General features: G+C 43.5%; 1 protein-coding gene across 1 annotated transcript in view; it reads right to left on the reverse strand.

Annotated features, from left to right (window-relative positions):
- Positions 1–23299, reverse strand: part of CRYBG2 (crystallin beta-gamma domain containing 2) — a 109570-nt gene extending 86271 nt beyond the window's left edge. The window contains exon 1 of the mRNA XM_040424243.1: positions 22250–23299. Coding sequence (XP_040280177.1) covers positions 22250–23172 — 923 coding nt within the window. The 5' untranslated portion in view covers positions 23173–23299. The remainder of the gene's footprint in view (positions 1–22249) is intronic.
- Between the last annotated feature and the right edge of the window lie 305 nt (positions 23300–23604).

Consider the following 23604-nt stretch of genomic DNA (forward strand, 5'->3'; position numbering starts at 1 on the left):
GCTGACCTGTTGTATGTGCGCTTGGCAGCTGAAGGCATCTGTGTTGGTCCCATGTTCATATGTGCCCACACTGCTGACAAAAATGATGTTTTAAGATAGTCAAATGAGCCTCTAGGAGCAACGGGGGCGTTATCGTTACTCCTAGAGGCTCAGCTCCCTCTGCAACTTCTGCGCCCCCCTGCACTTTGATTGACTTCACAAATCACTGCCTGGCCCTGCCAATCAAAGTGCAGAAGGTGTGTCAATTGCAGAGACAGCAGAGCCTCTAGGTATAAGGGCAATGCCCCCATTGCTCCTAGAGGCTCATTTGCATATATTAAAACTTCATTTTTCTCAGCAAAGTGGACACATATAAACAAGGGACCAACACAGATGTCTTCAGCCTCAGCTGCCGAGCTCACATACAACAGGTCAGCCAGTTTCACACCTACAAATCTACTGACAGATGCCCTTTTAAGATAACAGCAATAGAAGAGAAGAGAGTTGCACAGGACCGACCAGCGAGTGGAGAAGGAGAAAATCATCCGAGCAAATCATACAAGCTACAGATAAAGAGGAAAGCACAGGTGGATTAACATTAGTGTACAGAGAGAGGAGGGATTGCAGACTGCTAGGGGGTTATTACACACTTGTCAGCCTCACTGTCAGTTAGTACAAGGGAACGGAGACCCTTCATGGGCTGGATAAGGAGAAATCAGTACTGCACATGAGCGCTGTACAGGCAGGAGCATGCATTGCTTCTCCTAGCTGTATCAGCGCTGTTCTCTTAAAGCCTGGCATAGATGGGCTTTGTCAGACTTTAGCAGAGCAGGCACAGGCAGAGGAGCAATGTACTATGCGAGCTACTGCCCTGCGCCCGCTCACGCTGCTCTGTTAATAGCCTGTGCCAATGTAGTATGCAGGAAGGAGAAGTGATGTATACCCCTGTCTGTACAGAGCTCACTTGTCCGCAGGGTAATCCATACACACATACACAGCGGTGCAAATCACTATAGGCACCTGAACTTAAAGGGGTTGTGCCACAAAAAATATTCTACAGCTTTCAAGCCAGCACCTGGATCAGAATTCTTTTGTAATTGCATGAAATAAAAAAAATTAGCATAGCCACTAAGTTATTCAGTAAAATATACAGTATCTGTATCGCTCCATCTGCTGTTTGTTCTTTTCTTATTTGTTTGTCCTGCTCACTGAGAAGGCCGCACATGCTCAGTTTCATCCTTCAACTTCCTCCTGAGCTTTGATAGGAACATGGACACGCCCCCTTAGCTGCGGCAGGATATAGACTCCCCTTGAGCGGCCAGCTTGATATAAATCTGGGAGAGCAATGAATGGGGAGATTGTCATGTGCTAAATGATGTCTGATGTCTAAATGATGTCTGATCTTAATTTTTTACATTAGTCACGGGATAACCCATTTAAATGTAAAAAATGGCATTTACAATAGTTTTTAACACGTTAAGAATGCTCGTCCTGAAGGGCCGGTACTTAGTGCTCCAGGACGATCATTCTTGTACTACAGTCCTTCCTCCCCCCAGTGTGCGGTGCCGCGATCAGCGGCAGAGATCCGGCTGTTACTGACAGCCAGATCCCTGCTGCATCCACCAGCATCGGCGATAACGCTGATGGATTAACCCCTCATATGCCGCGGTCAGCGCTGACCGCAGCATATGAGAGGCTTGCTCTCCCTCATCTCATCCATCAGGTGTAAGACACTAACAGTTCAATACAGCACAATACAGATGTATTGTGCTGCATTGAAACAGGGATCAGACCCTGTAATGTTGAAGTCCCAGAGTGGGACAAATAATAAAGTAAAAAAAAAGTTAAGAAAAATAAAGTTTTACAAAAAAAAAATTTAACGTTTCAGGCCAAAAAAAAAGCGTCCTTAAAGTAAAAAAATTTGTAACAAATAGGGAAAAAAAGAAAAGTAGACATATTAGGTATGGCCAGGTCCGTATCAAGCAGCTCTATAAAAATATCACATGACCTAACCCCTTTGGTAAACACCGTAAAAAAAATAAAAACTGTGCTAAAAATTCATTTTTTGTCACCTTAAATCACTAAAAGTGATAAAAAAGATGTCTGCCCCCCAAAATAGTACAAATCTAAACGTCACCTCATCCCGCAAAAAATGAGCCACTACCTAAGACAATCGCCTAAAAAATAAAAAAAACTATAGCTTACAGACTATGGAGACACTAAAACATGATTTTTTTTGTTTCAAAAATGCTTTTATTGTGTTATATATATATATTTTTTTTTAAAGTAGACATATTAGTTATTGCTGCGTCTGTAACAACCTGCTCTCTAAAAATATCACATGACCTAACCCCTTAGGTAAACACAGTAATTTTTTTTTTATAAAAACGGTGTCAAAAACAATTTTTTTGTCGCCTTACATCACAAAAAGTGTAATAGAAAGCGATCAAAAAGACATATGCGCCCCAAAATACTGCCAATCAAACCGTGATCTCATCCCACCAAAAATATACCCTACCTAAGACAGTTGCCCAAAAAATAAAAAAACTATGGCTTTCAGAATATGGAGACACTAAAACATGATTTATTTGTTAAAAATGCTGTTATTGTGTAAAATGTAAATAAATAAAAAAAAGTATACATATTAGGTATTGCCGCGTCCATAAGAGCTTGCTGTATAAAAATATCACATGACCTAACCCCTCAGGTGGACACATGAAAGTGTCTCATAAAAGAAATTTTTTGTCACCTTACATCACAAAAAATGTAATACCAAGCGATAAAAAAGTCATATGCACCCTAAAATAGTACCAATCAAACCATCATCTCATACTGAAGAAAATGAGCCCCTACATAAGACAGTCTCCCAAAATGTAAAAAAAACTAAGGCTTTCAGAATATGGAGACACAAAAAAAAGCATTTTTTTCAAAAATGCTTTATTATGTAAAACTGAAACAAACAAATCATATTTGGTATTGTCGCGTCCGTAACAACCTGCTCTATAAAAATACCATATGATCTAACCTGTTAGATGAACACTGTAAATAACAAAAAATAAAAACGGTGCCAAAACAGCTATTTTTTCTTACCTTGCCTCACAAAAAGTGTAATATAGTGCAACCAAAAAGCATATGTACCCTAAAATAGTACCAACAAAACTGCCACCCTATCCTGTAGTTTCCAAAATGGGGGCATTTTTTGGGGAGTTTCTACTCTAGGGGTGCATCAGGGGGTCTTCAAAGGTGACACGGCAGCTTAAAATTATTCCAGTGATATCTGCCTTCCAAAAACCATATGGCGTTCCTTTCCTTCTGCGCTCTGCCGTGTAGCCGTACAGCCGTTTTTCAACCACATATGGGGTGTTTCTGTAGACTAGAGAATCAGGGTAAAAAATATTGAGTTTTATTTGGCTGTTAACCGTTGCTTTGTTACCCACAAGAGGTACTGGTCAAGGCCTATCAGCACTCCTTGGCCACGGATCGTAACTCCCTGTTGACACCTAAAAAGAGGGCCTCGGATGTGGATGAAGTGCGCATCATCGCCACATACGATGATGCGCATGAGGAAGTGAGGAATGTCCTTACCCAGTTTTGGGGCATTTTAAGATCTGACCCTGATGTGGGTCACCTTATTGGTGAAAGACCACTCATCACATACCGTCGAGGACGCAGCCTGAAGGATAATCTGGTCCACAGTTTTCTGCAGATGTCCCGTAATCCCACGTGGCTAGGTGGCAACCTAAAGGGCACGTTTCGGTGTGGGGGATGCGTGGCATGTAAGACCATATTACTTGGCAGCGAATTTATCTTTACTGTCACGGGTGAAACCTTCACCATTAGATCATTTATTAATTGCCGCACAATAGGGGTTGTTTACCTGGTCACGTGTGTTTGTAGAAAACAATATGTGGAAAAAAACGCGCAAGAATTTCGCAGGAGGATCGGGGAACACCTGAACGACATCCGTAAAGGTGCGGATACCCGGATTGCGAAACATGTTTTTTCCCAACATAATCAGGACATTAGGGTGGTCAAATTCCAAGGTGTGGAAGCGATCAGAAGATCTCTAAGAGGTGGAGACTTTGATAAAAAATTGCTACAGGAAGAAACACAGTGGATATTTAGGATGCATACGGTTAAACCAGAAGGACTTAATGATTACAACTCATTTACTTGCTTTATCTAAAGCAACCCAGGTCCTGGTATATCCGTAGCGCCTATATTTTGATCATCATTTCCATGTATAGCATAGGTACATCTGGATCACATCAGTTTATTGCACGACGATTACGTTAACCAAGGTTGTGCTCTGGATAGATCATCAGCTTCTGATCGGCGGGGGACCGACACCCGGGACCCCCGCCGATCAGCTGTTTCAAAAGGCAGCGGCGCTCCAGCAGCGCCGCGGCCTTCTCACTGTTTACCGCCGGGCCGCCGGCCCACTGACGTCACGACTAGTATCAACTAGCATGGGCGCGGCTAAGCTCTGTTCACTGCCTTCTGAAACAGCTGATCGGCGGGGGGTCCCGGGTGTCGGACTCCCGCCGATCAGAAGCTGATGATCTATCCAGAGGATAGATCATCAGTTAAATGAAAGTGCAGAACCCCTTTAATTATTGATTTAGTACACTATGCAGGGGCATGCTGATCCTGTTACGATTGGAGTGGGTTGGCAGCCCCTGATACCTCTCACCTTTCCTTTTTGTTGCATCGATGCCTGCTCATATGAAATATGGACAGCAGTTTGGTCCCTGAGTAGAATAGGTGATGTTTTGACATCTTTGGCAGATCGCTCCGCTGAGTGGGCCTGCGCGAGGGGCGGGGCTTAACCGTAGCTGGACCACGCCCCAGCCTCTGTGATTGGCTGGCCCAGGGGCTCGATCTCTCTGAGGGGAGGAACCTCCTCCTCTTAATCCCTGCATTTTGGCGGCCGCGTACGGTCACTCTACTGCTGTTTTGCCGCAGCCTCTGCACATGGGGCCGGCGGCTTGTTTGTTGTAGAACTGTACCCTGTGAATAACAATGATCGTGTTAGAGCTCCTGATGAGCCATCATAGGCGAAACGCGTAGAGCACTTTAGCAGTCAGGGTGTGCCATGTGTAACGATAGTTAGCTAGGCAAACAGGTTGATTCGTGCCCGTATCACAGCCAATGACTGCACGTGTCTGTGTAGCGGACACACGTTTGCTTTGGCAGGCTGCTAGATATGGACAGATGTTTATTAACCCAAGCTGCAGGTACGCAATAAGTTAGTTTCTCCAAGTTGATTCATGCTCGTATCTCAGTACAGCCTGTGTGCGTCGGATCCAGTTTGGACGCACAGTGTGATGGCAGACTGTTTGATGTGAGCAGATGTTTATCAACTTGAGTTAGGTGGAGGATCACCTGTAGCATTGTTGCAGGGACGCAGTGTGTTTTAATTGTCCCTGAATGCCTACGTACCTGGGTGCACTGAACCCATCAATTTTTTTTTATTAATCTGCACCACGGTGACTGCGCAGCTGGGTCTAATAGTGTCACAGCGGACCAGTATGCGCGCCAATATTGGTCACTGAGTGGCGCATGCAGATTTATATTCTTTGAGGGTGTTTATTTGGGGGGGTTTCTCTTTTTTGTCAATCCTTTGTTTTAAGGTATATTTAATAAAGATTAGTTTTAATAATAGCATGCCTTCAGTGAATAATAATAAATATTGAGCTTTGTTTGGCTGTTAACTCTTGCTTTGTTAGCAGATTTTTTTTTATTAAAATGGAAAATTTGCCAAAAAAGTGAAATTCGGAAATTTCATCTCCATTTTCCATTAATTCTTGTGGAACACCTAAAGGGTTAACAAAGTTTGCAAAATCAGTTTTCAATACCTTTTTGGGTGGTTTCTATTATGTAAGCCTCATAAAGTGACTTCAGACCTGAACTGGTCCTTAAAAAGTGGGTTTTGGAAATTTTCTGAAAAATGTCAAGATTTGCTTCTAAACTTCTAAGCCTTCTAACGTCCCCAAAAAATAAAATGGCATTCACAAAATGATCCAAAAATGAAGTAGACATATGGGAAATGTAAAGTAATAACTATTTTTGGAGATATTACTATCTATTATAAAAGTAGAGAAATTTATATTTGGAAATATGCAACTTTTTCAAATTTTTTTTTTAATTTGGATAAGTAAAAGCGTTTTAAAGGTATTACCACATAAAGTGACACATGTCAGATTTGCAAAATATGGCCTGGTCCTTAAGGTGAAAAATGCCAAGGTCCTTAAGGGGTTAATAAAGTATATACAAAGGTTTACACTTTAAAGGAAGGTGAACTTTATATATTCTCCAATTTTGGAGTGTACGGACTGTAGCTACATCTTTTACAGTTAGTTGGCTGTTTCTTAAAATAAATTCTTTACTTAACTGAGACCACTCTGAAATATATTTATGAATGAGTATAATGAATATATATTTTGCCTTTATGCCTTCGCTTTAGGCCTCTTTCACACGGGCTTCGCGTGTGAGGGCCGGATAGGATGGGGGTGCGTCGCAGGAAAATTGTGCGATTTTGCCTGCGAGTGAGGTTAGTTTCGTATGCGATTGCATTGCGTTCTTCTGTTTTTTTCTGTGCAAGTGCAATGCATTTTGCACGCGCGTGAGAAAAAACTGAATGTGGTACCCAGACCCAAACCCGGACTTCTTCACTGAAGTTCGTGTTTGGGTTAGGTATTCTGTAGATTTTAATATTTTCCCTTATAACATAGTTATCAAATGGGGCTGTGCACATGAGCGGTGATTTTTACGCATCACTTGTGCGTTGCGTGAAAATCTCAGCAAGCTCTATATTGTGCATGGTTATAAGGGAAAATAATAGCATTCTTAATACAGAATGCTAAGTAAATTAGGGATGGAGGGGATAAAAAAATTTTTAACTCGCCTCATCCACTTCTTCGAGCAGCCTGGCTTGACTTCTTTCTTTTTGCGCTCATCACATGGTCCGTCACCATGGTGATGGACCATGTGATTAGCGCAGTGATGTCACCAAAGGTCCCTTTCTCCCAGGTCCTTAAAGAAGAAGAAAGAAGACAAGCTGGGCTGCACGAACAAGTGGATGAGGAGAGTTAAATATTTAATTTTTTTAAGCCCTCCATCCCTAATTTACTTAGCATTCTGTATTAAGAATGCTATTATTTTCCCTTATAACCATGCACAATATAGAGCTTGCTGAGATTTTCACGCAATGCACAAGTGATGCGTGAAAATCATCGCTCATGTGCACAGCCCCATTGCAGTGAATGGGTCTGGATTCAGTGTGCGTGCAATGCGCTCACCTCACGCATTGCACCAGCGCGGAATTCTCGCCCGTGTGAAAGGGGCCTTACAGGTTCTCCATATGGTAGATAGGCATGCCCTGATCACTGTCTCTGAAATGATGCTGTATGTAAATGCAGCTTAAACAAGCAGGCAATGATTGGGGACGAGCATTTCATTTCTGATTAATGTCTTATAAATCCGCCTATGCCTTAGTGGGTCATGCCTGATTACCCCAGCTTCCTCCCATACTTTAAAAACATAATGGTAAGTAAAATGGCTTGCTACGAAATTGGCTGAAAGGGATAATCAGATTGTGAGCAGAACCTCTGTAGGGTGCTATGGAATATGCCGATGTATAAATAATTAGAAATGAATAAATCCTAGCCTTTGAAAAGCAAGAGGTATACATAAAGGGTATGAACACCTTAGGGGCAATTTTTTATTATTGCAACCTAATCATTTTGTACGAAAAATCATTTTGGCAGGCTCTCCCTTCTCAGTGAAGACAGCAGCTCTGATGACAGGATCTGCAGCCCTTATGTCTGAACACCTGACAGCTTATAAACACTTATACAGAGCTATAATGAGTAATTATGAGCTGTCAGGGAGTTCAAACATAAGGGATAAAGACCGAGCCATCAGAGCTGCTGTCTGACAGGATTTACTGTAAAGAGAGAGACTGCCAGTCTGAAAATACAAAAAAACTAAAAGCTGTACAAGGAAAACTTTTGACAATTTTTAAAAAACACCAACTGAAAAAATTACTTTAATCCAAAATAAGTAGAATGCAATAAAAAATGCACCCAATTGTGTCTATAGACTTTAGCATCCCACACAATACCATAAATGTATGTTTTCATGGCAAGTAGCTTGTTCTTGAACCCTGCCATACATTTACAGCATCGTGATTGTGCTACAGTAGCTCAGGAACTGAGCCGTTGCCATCAGCAGCAGGTGCCAGCTGTAACACACAGCTAAGTCCTTGTTGCGACAGCCACGACCGGGGCTATCTCTGATCTTGGCTGTTTAACCCCTTAGATGTCCTAGTCAGTAACGACTGCTGCATCTAATAGTTTTTTTTTAAGTGAGAAGGTTCCTTCTCTAACCCACTGGGCCCCTCACAATGCAATCTCAGGGTCCCAATAGTTATAAGACCTCTTGACTGCCACAGCAAAGGGATCCGGGTCTGCCATGTATAGAGAGATAAGGTCTGATAGCAGAAGTGTCAGTGTAAAACTGATAGGTACAATGCACTGCAGTAGATAACTATTACAGTGTATCGTACCAGCAATATTGCATGTTGAAATCCCTTAAGGGGACTTATCCAACACCTGAAATACTCCCCTTATGCCCAGGCCCCTCACACACAATGCACTTACCTCGCTCCCCAGCATCCGCATAGCTTCTGAAGCCCACATGGCTTCCGTTCCAGCGACGTGGAGGGGGGTGGGAAGCTGGTAGCCAAAAGCAGGCCATGACTGGAACGATCCTCCCTAGCGTTACCCGCAATGCTAGGGAGGCTCATTCCTGTCACCAGCTGCTATTTGCTGCCACAGTGGCGGCTGTGAGGGCTTCAGAAGGGATGGGGGAGCCGGGGAGCGAGATAAGTACATTGTGTGTGAGGGGCCCGAGGATTTGGGAAGGGGAGGGGGAATTATAGGGGTTGGATAACCCCTTTAAAGAAGAAGTTTTTAAAAATGGTTAAAAAAAAATCTAAATAAAAAATTGTTCTTTTTCCTTATCCAGCCAAAATGAAAAATTACATAAAATAAACACATAATTGGTATCAACTGTGAGAAATGCTACATTTTATAGCTCACCCGTCTATTATCACTTACTGGTGCTCAAAGTCTGGCTGACTCACCCAGTCAGTGGTATAAGGTAAGGAGAACTTAATTAGTAGACTGCCACTCTATATCTGGTTACACGCAGAGGACACATAAACTATATCATGTAAAGTTATTTATTACCCCTATTTGGGGAAAAACATTTGTTAAAATGTCCCTCTAAAAAACAATGCTACTTATAAGATACAAATGACAATAAAAACATAAAAAGTCAAACTGCCTAACATATGGACATTATAGATCAGTATCTGGTATTAAATGTGATGTTTGTCCAGGTACCGATTGATATACAGTACAGACCAAAAGTTTGGACACACCTTCTCATTCAAAGAGTTTTCTTTATTTTCATGACTATGAAAATTGTAGATTCACACTGAAGGCATCAAAACTATGAATTAACACATGTGGAATTATATACATAACAAACAAGTGTGAAATAACTGAAAATATGTCATATTCTAGGTTCTTCAAAGTAGCCACCTTTTGCTTTGATTACTGCTTTGCACACTCTTGGCATTCTCTTGATGAGCTTCAAGAGGTAGTCCCCTGAAATGGTTTTCACTTCACAGGTGTGCCCTGTCAGGTTTAATAAGTGGGATTTCTTGCCTTATAAATGGGGTTGGGACCATCAGTTGCGTTGAGGAGAAGTCAGGTGGATACACAGCTGATAGTCCTACTGAATAGACTGTTAGAATTTGTATTATGGCAAGAAAAAAGCAGCTAAGTAAAGAAAAACGAGTGGCCATCATTACTTTAAGAAATGAAGGTCAGTCAGTCAGCCGAAAAATTGGGAAAACTTTGAAAGTAAGGGTTATTTGACCATGAAGGAGAGTGATGGGGTGCTGTGCCAGATGACCTGGCCTCCACAGTCACCGGACCTGAACCCAATCGAGATGGTTTGGGGTGAGCTGGACCGCAAAGTGAAGGCAAAAGGGCCAACAAGTGCTAAGCATCTCTGGGAACTCCTTCAAGACTGTTGGAAGACCATTTCAGGGGACTACCTCTTGAAGCTCATCAAGAGAATTCCAAGAGTGTGCAAAGCAGTAATCAAAGCAAAAGGTGGCTACTTTGAAGAACCTAGAATATGACATATTTTCAGTAGTTTCACACTTGTTTGTTATGTATATAATTCCACATGTGTTAATTCATAGTTTTGATGCCTTCATAGTCATGAAAATAAAGAAAACTCTTTGAATGAGAAGGTGTGTCCAAACTTTTGGTCTGTACTGTATATTAAGTCCTGGTAATAGCGTCAATGGATCAGCAATTATATGTTTGCTGCAAGAATAAAAGCTGTGAACAAAAATATATTATGAACCATAATATGTTCCACAGAAGTTTAGGCGCAGTTAGTCTTGCGACAAAGTCCCTATTAGAATGTTAGAAACAATTAAGTAAACTTGCAACAGAGTAATTGTTATATAATCGCAATGTAGCGATGAAGTCTTTGCGGCAGCAAAGAATGGTACTGTCTAGAAAGAGTCCATTCACTTTCGTGAGCCGGCAGTACTTCCCATAAATGTCGTTCTTATAACAATCGTTTTATAGGACAGTTGGTGTTTTTAGTATATTAGCAGGCAGCTTTTGTTTAATACCTGTGGCATCCCACTCGGTAATAATGTGCTGCCTGCTATTACCTTTCTGACGTCTTCAGAGTTGTGAAATCACTTGTTGTCATCAGACTGTCCTGTCGGAACTCGCCTCTCAAATGGTCCGTGCAGTCTCGGCGTCCCACGTGGCATATGCCGGTATCAGTGCTTGATGTCTCGTGCGGTTTTAGCGTCCCACGTGGCCTGCACCAGTAGGCTCCGTATATCAGGATATTCTGTGGATATGCAGGCTGCAATGGATGAAGGAAGCACTTCCTATTGGATTAATATCTCTTGTCCATATTATAATTAGATGTGCGGGTATAACAATTGTTATAGGTAATATAAAAGGTAATAGCAGGCAGCACATTATTACCGAGGTATTAAACAAAAGCTGCCTGCTGATATACTAAAAACACCAACTGTCCTATAAAACTATCGTTATAAGAACGACATTTATGGGAAGTACTGCCGGCTCACGAAAGTGAATGGACTCTTTCTAGACAGTACCATTCTTTGCTGCCGCAGAGACTTCATCGCTACATTGCGATTATACAACAATTACTCTGTTGCAAGTTTACTTAATTGTTTCTAACATTCTAATATTGACTTTGTCGCAAGACTAACTGCGCCTAAACTTCTGTGGAACATAATATGGTTCATAATATATCTTTGTTCACAGCTTTTATTATTGCAGCAAACATATTGCTGATCCATTGACGCTATTACCGGGACTTAATATACAGTCAGGTCCATAAATATTGGGACATCGACACAATTCTAACATGTTTGGCTCTATACACCACCACAATGGATTTGAAATGAAACGAACAAGATGTGCTTTAACTGCAGACTGTCAGTTTTAATTTGAGGGTATTTACATCCAAATCAGGTGAACGGTGTAGAAATTACAACAGTTTGCATATGTGCCTCCTACTTGTTAAGGGACCAAAAGTAATGGGACAATTGGCTTCTCAGCTGTTCCATGGCCAGATGTGTGTTATTCCCTCATTATCCCAATTACAATGAGCAGATAAAAGGTCCAGAGTTAATTTCAAGTGTGCTATTTGCATTTGGAATCTGTTTCTGTCAACTCTCAAGATGAGCTCCAAAGAGCTGTCACTATCAGTGAAGCAAGCCATCATTAAGCTGAAAAAACAAAACAAACCCATCAGAGAGATAGCAAAAACATTAGGCATGGCAAAACAACTGTTTGGAACATCCTTAAAAAGAAGGAACGCATCGGTGAGCTCAGCAACACCAAAAGACCCAGAAGACCACGAAAAACAACTGTGGTGGATGACCGAAGAATTCTTTCCCTGGTGAAGAAAACACCCTTCACAACAGTTGGCCAGATCAAGAAGACTGTCCAGGAGGTAGGTGTATGTGTGTCAAAGTCAACAATCAAGAGAAGACTTCACCAGAGCGAATACAGAGGGTTCACCACAAGATGTAAACCATTGGTGAGCCTCAAAAACAAGAAGACCAGATTAGAGTTTGCCAAACGACATCTAAAAAAGCCTTCACAGTTCTGGAACAACATCCTATGGACAGATGAGACCAAGATCAACTTGTACCATAGTGATGGGAAGAGAAGAGTATGGAGAAGGAAAGGAACTGCTCATCATCCTAAGCATACCATCTCATCAGTGAAGCATGGTGGTGGTAGTGTCATGGCGTGGGCATGTATGGCTGCCAATGGAACTGGTTCTCTTGTATTTATTGATGATGTGACTGCTGACAAAAGCAGCAGGATGAATTCTAAAGTGTTTCGGGCAAAATTATCTGCTCATATTCAGCCAATGCTTTAGAACTCATTGGATGGCGCTTCACAGTGCAGATGGACAATGACCCAAAGCATACTGCAAAAGCAACCAAAGAGTTTTTTAAGGGAAAGAAGTGGAATGTTATGCAATGGCCAAGTCAATCACCTGACCTGAATCCGATTGAGCATGCATTTCACTTGCTGAAGACAAAACTGAAGGGAAAATGCCCCAAGAACAAGCAGGAACTGAAGACAGTTGCAGTAGAGGCCTGGCAGAGCATCACCAGGGATGAAACCCAGCGTCTGGTGATGTCTATGCGTTCCAGACTTCAGGCTGTAATTGAATGCAAAGGATTTGCAACCAAGTATTAAAAAGTGAAAGCTTGATTTATCATTATTATTCTGTCCCATTACTTTTGGTCCCTTAACAAGTGGGAGGCACATATGCAAACTGTTGTATTTCCTACACCGTTCACCTGATTTGGATTTAAATACCCTCAAATTAAAGCTGACAGTCTGCAGTTAAAGCACATCTTGTTTGTTTCATTTCAAATCCATTGTGGTGGTGTATAGAGCCAAAAATGTTACAATTGTGTCGATGTCCCAATATTTATGGCCCTGACTGTATATCGATCGGTACCTGGACAAACATCACATTTAATACCAGATAGGCCTCATGCACACGACCGTTTTTCGGGTCCGCATCAGAGCCGCAGTTTTTGCGGCTCGGGTGCGGACCCATTCACTTCAATGGGGCCGCAAAAGATGCGAACAGCACTCCGTGTGCTGTCCGCATCCGTTGCTCCGTTCCGAGGCCCCGCAAAAAAAATATAACATGTCCTATTCTTGTCCGTTTTGCGGACAAGACTAGCCATTTTTACAATGGGCCGCCCGTTCCGCAAATTGCGGAAGGCACACGGGCGGCTTCCGTTTTTTTGCGGATCGCAAAAAACTGAGCGGTCGTGTGCATGAGGCCATACTGATCTATATTGTCCATATGTTAGGCAGTATGAGTTTTTATGTTTTTATTGTCATTTGTATCTTATAAGTAGCATTGTTTTTTGGAGGGACATTTCAACAATTTTTTTTTCCCAAATAGGGGTAATAAATAACTGTACATGATATAGTTTATGTGTCCTCTGCGTGTAACCAGATATAGAGTGGCAGTCTACTAATTAAGTTCTCCTTACATAATTGGTATCGTAGCGTCTGTAACAACTAAGACTACTCTCACACTGGCGTTTTGGCTTTCCGTTGGTGAGATCCGTTCAGGGCTCTCACGAGCGGTCCAAAACTGATCAGTTTGCATTCTAATGCGTTCTGAATGGAAAAGGATCCGCTCAGAATGCCTCCGTTCCGCCTCCATTCTGCTTTGGAGACGAACACTAAAAGCGTTTTGGTGTCCGTCTGATGAAACTGAGCCAAATGGATCCGTCCTGACACACAATGTAAGTCAATGGGGACGGATCCATTTTCACTGACACAATCTAGCACAATAGAAAACGGATCTGTCCCTCATTGACTTTCAATGGTGTTCAAGACGGATCCGTCTTGGCTATATTACAGATAATACAAACGGATCTTTTCTGAACAGATGCAGACGGTTGTATTATCTGAACAGATCCATCCACGACGAATCCGAACAAAAAGCGAGTGTGAAAGTAGCCTAAACCTTTAGAACACATTAATTACCCCACAAGGTGAATACCATAAAAATAAAAATATATATATATAATAATATTACAGGCTATAGGTACTAGAGGGGGGTCGTTGATCCAGGGAATTATTCCGATTGCCTGATTGGAGTCGGGAAAAGTGGGGAAAATTGGCTTCTACCTCACAGGGTTTTTTTTTTTGCCTTCCTCTGGATCAACTTACAGGATAACAAGCCAAACTGGATGGACAAATGTCTTTTTTCGGCCTTATGTACTATGTTACTAATGATCGAACTGCTGTTTTTCGTCTCCTCAACTCCCAAATATAAATATAAGGCCTCATCCACACGGGCGTGTCGTTTTTTCCGGTCCGCAAAAAACAGAAGCCGCCATGTTGCCTTCCGCAATTTGCGGAACGGAACGGGCGCCGGCAATATAAATACCTATTCTTGTCCGCAAAGCGCAGACAAGAATAGGACATGTTATATTTTTTTAACGGGTTCAGATTGCGGAGGCGGGGCTGAGGTGAGGAAGGCGGCGATTTCAACTGGGAAGGCGGCGCTGGGCACCAGACGGAGATGGCTGCAGCCGGGCACCCTGTATGAAGCGACGTCCCCTTGGGCACCTTAGGTAGGTGAATGACAGGTTATAAAAACCTTTTGTATGTGCTAATAGAGCCACAGGCACATTTAATAAGTACAGTTTCGGATTCATGCTATTTGGACGGACCTGGCCATATGTTTAGGTTATAGGCCTAAAATGTCATGACAGAATCCCTTTAAGCTGCCTTCCCAGACAAAATTTTGTAGCGTCTTAGGCCTCATGCACACAGCCATTGTTGTGGTCCGCATCCGAGCTGCATTTTTTGTGGCTCGGGTGCGGACCCATTCACTTCAATGGGGCCGCAAAACATGCGGACAGCACTCCGTGTGCTGTCCGCATCCGTTGCTCCGTTCCGTGGCCCCGCAAAAAAAAATATAGCATGTCCTATTCTTGTCCGTTTGCAGACAAGAATAGGCATTTCTACAATGGGCCGCCCGTTCCGTTCCGCAAATTGTGGAAGGCACACAGGCGGCTTCCGTTTTTTGCGGATACGCGGTTTGCGGACCGCAAAAAACTGCATGGTCGTGTGCAAGAGGCCTTAGGTAGAGTTTCCATCACCGTTATTTTTCTATTCTCCTGATATGTCAGAAGAACAGAATAATAAAGAAAAACGGATCCTGTAAAAAAGCGGATCCTGTGCATCGGTTCTGCACATTTGGCATCCGTTTCAGCCATTTCCATCGGAGATCGGTTTTTTTAGATGTTGAAAAAGAAGTTAATGCAGGACTTAACAGATGTCAGATGGAAATAGCATAAATGGATGCCAAATGTGCAGAACTGATGCACAGGATCCGCATTTTTTCTTTATTTTTCTGTTCTTGTGGTGGATCAGCAGAACGGAAAAATAAGGCCTCCTGCACACGACCGTTGTGTGCACCCGTGGCCGTTGTGCCGTTTTCCGTTTTTTTTCGCGGACCCATTGACTTTCAATGGGTCCGTGAAAAAATCGGAAAATGCACCGTGTTGCAGCCGCATCCGTGATCCGTGTTTCCTGGCCGTGAAAAAAATATGACCTGTCCTATTTTTTTCACGGCCAACGGTTCACGGACCCATTCAAGTCAATGGGTCCGTGAATGAACACGGATGCACACAAGATTGGCATCCGTGTCCGTGATCCGTGGCCGTAGGTTAGTTTTTATACAGACGGATCCGAAGATCCGTCTGTATAAAAGCTTTTTCAAAGCTGAGTTTTCACTTCGTGAAAACTCAGAACCGACAGTATATTCTAACACAGAAGTGTTCCCATGGTGATGGGGACGTTTCTAGTTAGAATACACTACAAACTTTGTACAAGACTGCCCCCTGCTGCCTGGCAGCACCCGATCTCTTACAGGGGGCCGTGATCAGCACAATTAACCCCTTCAGGTGCGGCACCTGAAGGGGTTAATTGTGCTGATCACGGCCCCCTGTAAGAGATCAGGGCTGCCAGGCAGCAGGGGGCAGACCCCCCCCCCCCCCTCCCCAGTTTGAATATTATTGGTGGCCAGTGCGGCCCCCCCCCCCCTCAATTGTAATAATAGGTTGGTGGCCAGTGCGGCCCCCCCTCCCTCCCTCTATTGTAATAATTTGTTGGTGGCACAGTGTGCGCCCCCCATCGGCCCCCCCTCCCTCTATAGCATTAACAACATTGGTGGCCAGTGTGCGGCCTCCCATCTCCCCCCCCCCCCCCCCCCATCATTGGTGGCAGCGGAGTTCCGATCGGAGTCCCAGTTTAATCTCTGGGGCTCCGATCGGTAACCATGGCAACCAGGACGCTACTACAGTCCTGGTTGCCATGGTTACTTAGCAATAGTACAATAGTAGAAGATTCATACTTACCGGCTGCTGCGATGTTCGTGTCCGGCCGGGAGCTCCACCTACTGGTAAGTGTCATTGCTAAATGAACTGTCACTTACCAGTAGGAGGAGCTCCCGGCCGGAAGCAGACATCGCAGCTCCCAGGTAAGTATGAATCTTTTACTATTGTACTATTGCTAGTAACCCGCTGCCACCAATGATCGGGGAAGGGGTGGGGGGTAGATGGGAGGCCGCACACTGGCCACCAATGTTGTTAATGCTATAGAGGGAGGGGGGCCGATGGGGGGCGCACACTGTGCCACCAACGATTTATTACAATAGAGGGAGGAAGGGGGGGGGGGGGGCGCACACTGTGCCACCAACGATTTATTACAATAGAGGGAGGAATGGGGGAGGGGGGCGCACACTGTGCCACCAACGAATTATTACAATAGAGGGAGGAAGGGGGGGGGGCGCACTGGCCACCAATGATATTCAAACTGGGGGGGGGGGTCTGCCCCCTGCTGCCTGGCAGCCCTGATCTCTTACAGGGGGATATGATAGTACAATTAACCCCTTCAGGTGCGGCACCTGAGGGGTTAATTGTGCTGATCACGGCCCCCTGTAAGAGATCGGATGCTGCTAGGCAGCAGGGGGCAGTCATGTACACAGTTTGTAGTATATTCTAACTAGAAGCGTCCCCATCACCATGGGAACGCCTCTGTGTTAGAATATACTGTCGGAAATGAGGTTTCACGATCTAACTCATATCCGACAGTATATTCTAACATAGAGGCGTTCCCATGGTGATGGGGACGCTTCAAGTTAAAATATACCATCGGATTGGAGAAAACTCCGATCCGATGGTATAAAAGGGACTCCAGACTTTACATTGAAAGTCAATGGGGACGGATCCGTTTGAAATGGCACCATATTGTGTCAACGTCAAACGGATCCGTCCCCATTGACTTGCATTGTAATTCAGGACGGATCCGTTTGGCTCCGCACGGCCAGGCGGACACCAAAACGACTTTTTTTTTCATGTCCGTGGATCCTCCAAAAATCATGGAAGACCCACGGACGAAAAAACGGTCACGGATCACGGGAAAACGGGACCCGTTTTTGCGGACCGCAAAAAAATACGTTCGTGTGCAGGAGGCCTAATAGTGATGTGAACTCTCCCCTACGTTGCTTTTTTCTGTGTTATTTTGAGGGTGGTAAAACTTCAGCCAGAGTTTATAAACACAATGGAAACATCTACATACACAGCTTTTGGTCTGTGGTATTTCACCCATTGGGGGTCAGTGTTTTTTCACCCATATTTCTGTATAGGCTTTTCAATATAATTTAAAAAATACTTGCAGACAAGATTTGAAAAACACGGCTAAACACATTTGTAATAAGGATGGTTTCACAGTTTTTGAGGTTGTTTTTTTTCAGCCAATACCAGAAATGAAACCAGCAGTATAAGGCCTCTTGCATACGACCGTATGTATTTTGCGGTCTGCAAAAAAACAGAGCCGCAAAAAATACGGATGACATCTGTGTGCATTCTGTATTTTGCTGAACTGAACAGCTGGCCCTTCATAGAACAGTACTATCCTTGTCTGTAATGTGGACAATAATAGGACATGTTCTATTTTTTTGCGGAACGGAAATGCACAGGGAGTAACTTCCATTTTCTTTGCGGACCCATTGAAGTGGCAAAGAAAAAGGGGGTCAGTCAGCACATCCCAATGCACAGGGGCACGTTGCTATGGCTGAAAACAACACTGTCAAACAAAACATGCAATGCAACAGTTCTCTGCAAACCAAATAAAGTACAAAAATGCATTATAATTGCTAATGCTATACTTATAAATTAGAGATATTTGGCAAATCATTTTGTACAAAATTATTTGAGCCCGTCTGCCGCACATCAAGGCGATTTCTGTAAGACGGGTTCCTAACACTAAATACTACCCTTTATGTGCCATGACGGCTACCATACAATTCAGGGAGTGTAGGTCCCACATGCATGGTGCCAAAATGGCCCCCATTATATCCAAGGAATGCAGGTACCAACATGCATGCCGAGCCCACTCCACACCACTCCTGGTGCCAAATGGCCACCAAAGAATGCAATGAGAGTCCACCCTATACTTCTCCTGGTGCCAAAAGGCTTCCAGTGAGTGAGGGGGAGCAGGCCAAGCTATATACTCACACTAATTAGAATCAGCCTATGGTGCAGACGGGCTGGTCAGGAGTGCACGACTGAGGTGTCAGCCACACCTCCAGTACAAACTGCATTGAAGTGAATGGTTCCGCATACGGTCCGCAAAAAAACGTAACGGACACGGAAAGAAAATACATTCATGTTTATGAGCCCTAAGACTGCAAACGGCTGCAGGTTTGCAAACAGAAAATCCGCACAGATTTCCATGCGTTTCCACACCAAATCCTCATCAAAAACTCCATGTGTTACATTACAGTTTTTGGAGTGGATTTGATGCAGTTTTGCTGCAGATCCCACCCTTGCATTGCTGTATTCCGGTTGTTACTCTGTACTTTATTTGTCTGTCTCTGGAACTTGCATAGAGATGAATGGAGTGGCAGTGTGCATGCTCCACCTGCCGCTCCATTCATTTCAGGGGGCTCTGAGGGGTAAGGAGTACGTGTTTTTGCGAGCAGTAGGATCCCCACCAATCAAAGGCCTCTTGCACACGGGTGAGATTTCCGCAGGGGTACAATGCATGAGGTGAACGCATTGCACCCGCACTGAATCCGGACCCATTCATTTCTATGGGGCTGTGCACATGAGCGGTGATTTTTACGCATCACTTATGCGTTGCGTGAAAATCGCAGCATGCTCTATTTTGTGCGTTTTTCACGCAACGCAGGCCCCATAGAAGTGAATGGGGCTGCGTGAAAATCGCAAACATCCGCAAGCAAGTGCGGATGCGGTGCGATTTTCACACACGGTTGCTAGGAGACGATCGGGATGGGGACCCGATCATTATTATTTTCCATTATAACATGGTTATAAGGGAAAATAATAGCATTCTTAATACAGAATGCATAGTACGGTGATAGGCAAACTGCGGCTCTCCAGCTGTTGCAAAACTTCAACTCCCACCATGTTCTGCTGTAGGCTGAAAGCTGTAGACAGTCTTTGCATGCTGGGAGTTGTAGTTCTGCAACAGCTGGAGAGCCGCAGTTTGCCTATCACTGGCATAATACAATAGGGCTGGAGGGGTTAAAAAATAAAAAATAATTTAACTCACCTTAATCCACTTGTTCGCGCAGCGTCTTCTTTCTTCAGGACCTGGGTAAAGGACCTCTGATGACATCACTGCGCTCATCACATGATCCATCACCATGGTGATGGACCATGTGACAGACCATGTGATGAGTGCAGTGACGTCACCACAGGTCTTTTTCCTTCTGCACAGCAAAGAAGGAGACAGAAGAGAAGCCAGGCTGCGCGATCAAGTGGATTAAGGTGAGTTAAATTATTTTTTTATTTTTTTTTAACCCCTCCAGCCCTATTTTACTATGCATTCTGTATTCAGAATGCTATTATTTTCCCTTATAACCATGTTATAAGGGAAAATAGTAATGATCGGGTCTCTATCCCGATCGTCTCCTAGCAACCGTGCGTGAAAATCGCACCGCATCCGCACTTGCTTGCGGATGCTTGCGATTTTCACGCAGCCCCATTCACTTCTATGGGGCCTGCGTTGGGTGAAAAACGCACAAAATAGAGCTTGCTGCGATTTTCACACAACGCACAAGTGATGCGTGAAAATCACCGCTCATGTGCACAGCACCATAGAAATGAATGGGTCCGGATTCAGTGCGGGTGCAATGCGTTCAACTCACGCATCGCATCCGCGCGGAATACTCGCCCGTGTGAAAGGGGCCTAACTGTCTAAGGCCTCTTTCACACGAACGATATGGATTAGGTCCGGATGCGTTCAGGGTGCGTTCAGTGAAATTCGCACTATTTTGCAAGCAAATTCAGTCAGTTTTGTCTACGATTGCGTTCAGTTGTTCAGTTTTTTACGCGCGGGTGCAATGCGTTTTGATGCGTTTTTCACGCGCGTGATAAAAAACTGAAGGTTTAGAAACAACATCTCTTAGCAACCATCAGTGAAAAACGCATCGCACCCGCACTTGCTTGCAGATGCAATGCGTTTTTCACATAGCCCCATTCACTTCTATGGGGCCAGGGCTGCGTGAAAAACGCAGAATATAGAACATGCTGCGATTTTTACGCAACGCAGAACTGATGCGTTAAAAACAACACTCATGTACACAGACCCATTGAAATGAATGGGTCAGGATTCAGTGCGGGTGCTATGCGTTTACGTCACACATTGCACCCACGCGGAAAACTCGCTAGTGTGAAAGGGGACTAAGGGTCCATTCACACGTCTGCAAAATGGGTACGCATCCGTTCCACAATTTTGCGGAACGGGTGTGGACCCATTCATTTTGAATGGGGCCGCAAAAGATGCGGACAGCACACTGTGTGCTGTCTGCATACGCACTTCTGTTCCGCGGCCCCGCAAAAAATAGAACATGTCCTATTCTTGTCTGCAGACACAAACAAGAATAGGTATTTCTATTATAGTGCCGTCCATAAAATGCGGAACACACATGGCCGGTGTCCGTGTTTAGCAATTTGCGGACCGCAAAACAGTTGCGGACATGTGAATGGACCCTAATTCTGATTCACTATTGACCTCTTTCCACCTCTACTTCGACAAACAGTGAAGGAAACGTTCTGGCTTTCCATTCTGACAGGTTCAAGGACAGAGTATTTTAAAGCCTAACTTCACTGAAAACCTGAAAGATCAGATGTTTTAGTCCCTACAGAGGCAGTAGCACTTGAAAATTTTGGTCATTACTGTTTTTCTTTTTTCTTAACCATTCAGTTTTTAAAGGCAGGTATAAAAAGTGACAAATATTAAAGCAAGCAAAATAATAAATATAACAGTATAGTTTTATCTGTGAACATTTTTAAAATTCTGACAGTGATATCATTAATATATTCGGCGTCGGTAGAAGCGACTGTGCATGTGGCGCTACAATTCCGTCAAGATGTCCGGCCCTGTCAATCAACAGGCAGCTAGGGGCATCTCACATATATCTAACTATTTATCTATCTATCTATCTATCTATCTAATATCTAGCTCATATCTATCTATCTATCTATCTATCTATCTATCTATCTATCTATCTATCATCATGCATATATCTATCTATATCTAATATATTTTACATTACAATTACAGATACTTAGAACCTCCAAAGTTACTTACCGAGATCTCTGGAGAACACTTTGCTGAGGCAGTGATAGAAACAAAGGGAAACCTTCAGCCACTCCTGTATTACATATTATCTGCAGTACTTCCCCGGGCTCTACCCCTCCCCATACTGAACTTTGTATTTTTATGATATGACAGGGAGAATACAGAGTTCAAACTGCAGCCAAGCCCAACATGTTTTGGAAGAATGAAGAAATCACTACATTTCACACTGTATTTGGCACAACATCCATGACTTTGTTTCATACACTGATATGTACAGGTTTCTTTCAGCAGGTACACACTCCCACATTGTCTATGTCATCCCAGAAGCAAAATGCGCTATCAGTTTTCATAACTTTTATATAACTTTTGCAGTCATGTTTATAACAGCATACATCTGTGATACTTCTCTACATCATTGCCTCCTGGAGACTGCTTTGCCCCCATCCACTGCTCACCTGTTCAGCTGTGGCCCCTTAGGGGTCTCTCCTCCCCTCTTGTTCTCAGGGATCTCCTCTTCCTGTGTTGTATTCTTTTCAGTCTGATCAGATGTTTCTGAAATCTCTTTGGCTGTCACATCTGTAAGACCCGCCCCATGGCAGCCACATGCCTGAGATTCCAATGAAGGTGACATCCTTAGATCTTGTCCAACAAGTTCCTCAGCTTTCACCAATTCTTGTGCCAGACTTGGCAACTGCTCTTGCTCTTCTTCCTCTTTAGTCATAGTGATAATAACTTCATATCTGATTTTAGCTGTATTTGGTGACTGCTGTGGTTTACAGTCATCTTTCATTTTTGCTTGGGATACTATAGAGGATTCAGACAGACTGTGTGCTGGTTCATGAACTATCACTTGTCTATGTTCATTGTGGATCTTTTTCTGAAGCCCATCCTGTAAATTATTCCTATGTGCTAAAGAAGTTCGATTGTTCTTGCTGCAGGCCTTTTTTCCTAGGGAATATTCTGTAGATAGCTTTAATGGGTCTGGAAAACTGGATGCATTATTTTGTGCTTCTGCAGACAGATTCCTACATTTCTGGCCAGTTCTAATCTGTGCCACATCTACTGGGATACTATTATAGAGAGGTATCTGTTTTGTCGTTCTTTCAGTCGCTTCAATTTTTTTGGCTTTACACAAAAGAGTCTGCTGCGCATCAAATTGTTTATTCTGTTCTATAGTTTCAATACAGATGCTGGAAATAACAGGCATTTTTACCGGAGGAACATGTTCTTCTTGTATGAGATCTTTTGATACTATGCAATGATAAAGAGGACTTCGATATCGGTCAGGTTCTTCATGCTGCTCCATAGTCTGTAAAGTGTGAGAGTCTCTAGACAGAGGATAGAGTGGTGAGCCTGGAGTATGTTGGTCTTGTGACATGTAGTCTTTCAATATACTCTCCGCCCAACATGGGAGCGACTCTTCTTCTTCTCCTTCCAGTCTCTCTGGAAAGGGAAAAGGCAGCTGGACATTCTTCCCTTTTGTGGTCCTCTGACTTGAGCTTTTATCGTCCTCATTATTAGCTACACAATCAAATGATGTTGACACCTCTAGAGTCTTTGGTTCTCCGTCAGAACATCGTTCAGAATTTTTAGGGGTGAGCTGTGGGAAAGGATATTCAACAATACAAGAGTTGGGACGTCTGTTTTTTAAATCCAGTTCATTTCCCACAGCGGGTCTGTCTAATCGTCCCAAAGACAAATGGGATTGTGCTGGGGTTGAAACAGTAGGGGTAGTAGCATTGCTGTAGTCCAATGCACTAAATCTTTTTTTGCGCCAGGTCAGACTGCCAAACCTCTGAAGAAAACTAGA

Source organism: Bufo bufo, chromosome 3, assembly GCF_905171765.1.
Source record: "Bufo bufo chromosome 3, aBufBuf1.1, whole genome shotgun sequence".
Classification (NCBI taxonomy): domain Eukaryota; kingdom Metazoa; phylum Chordata; class Amphibia; order Anura; family Bufonidae; genus Bufo; species Bufo bufo.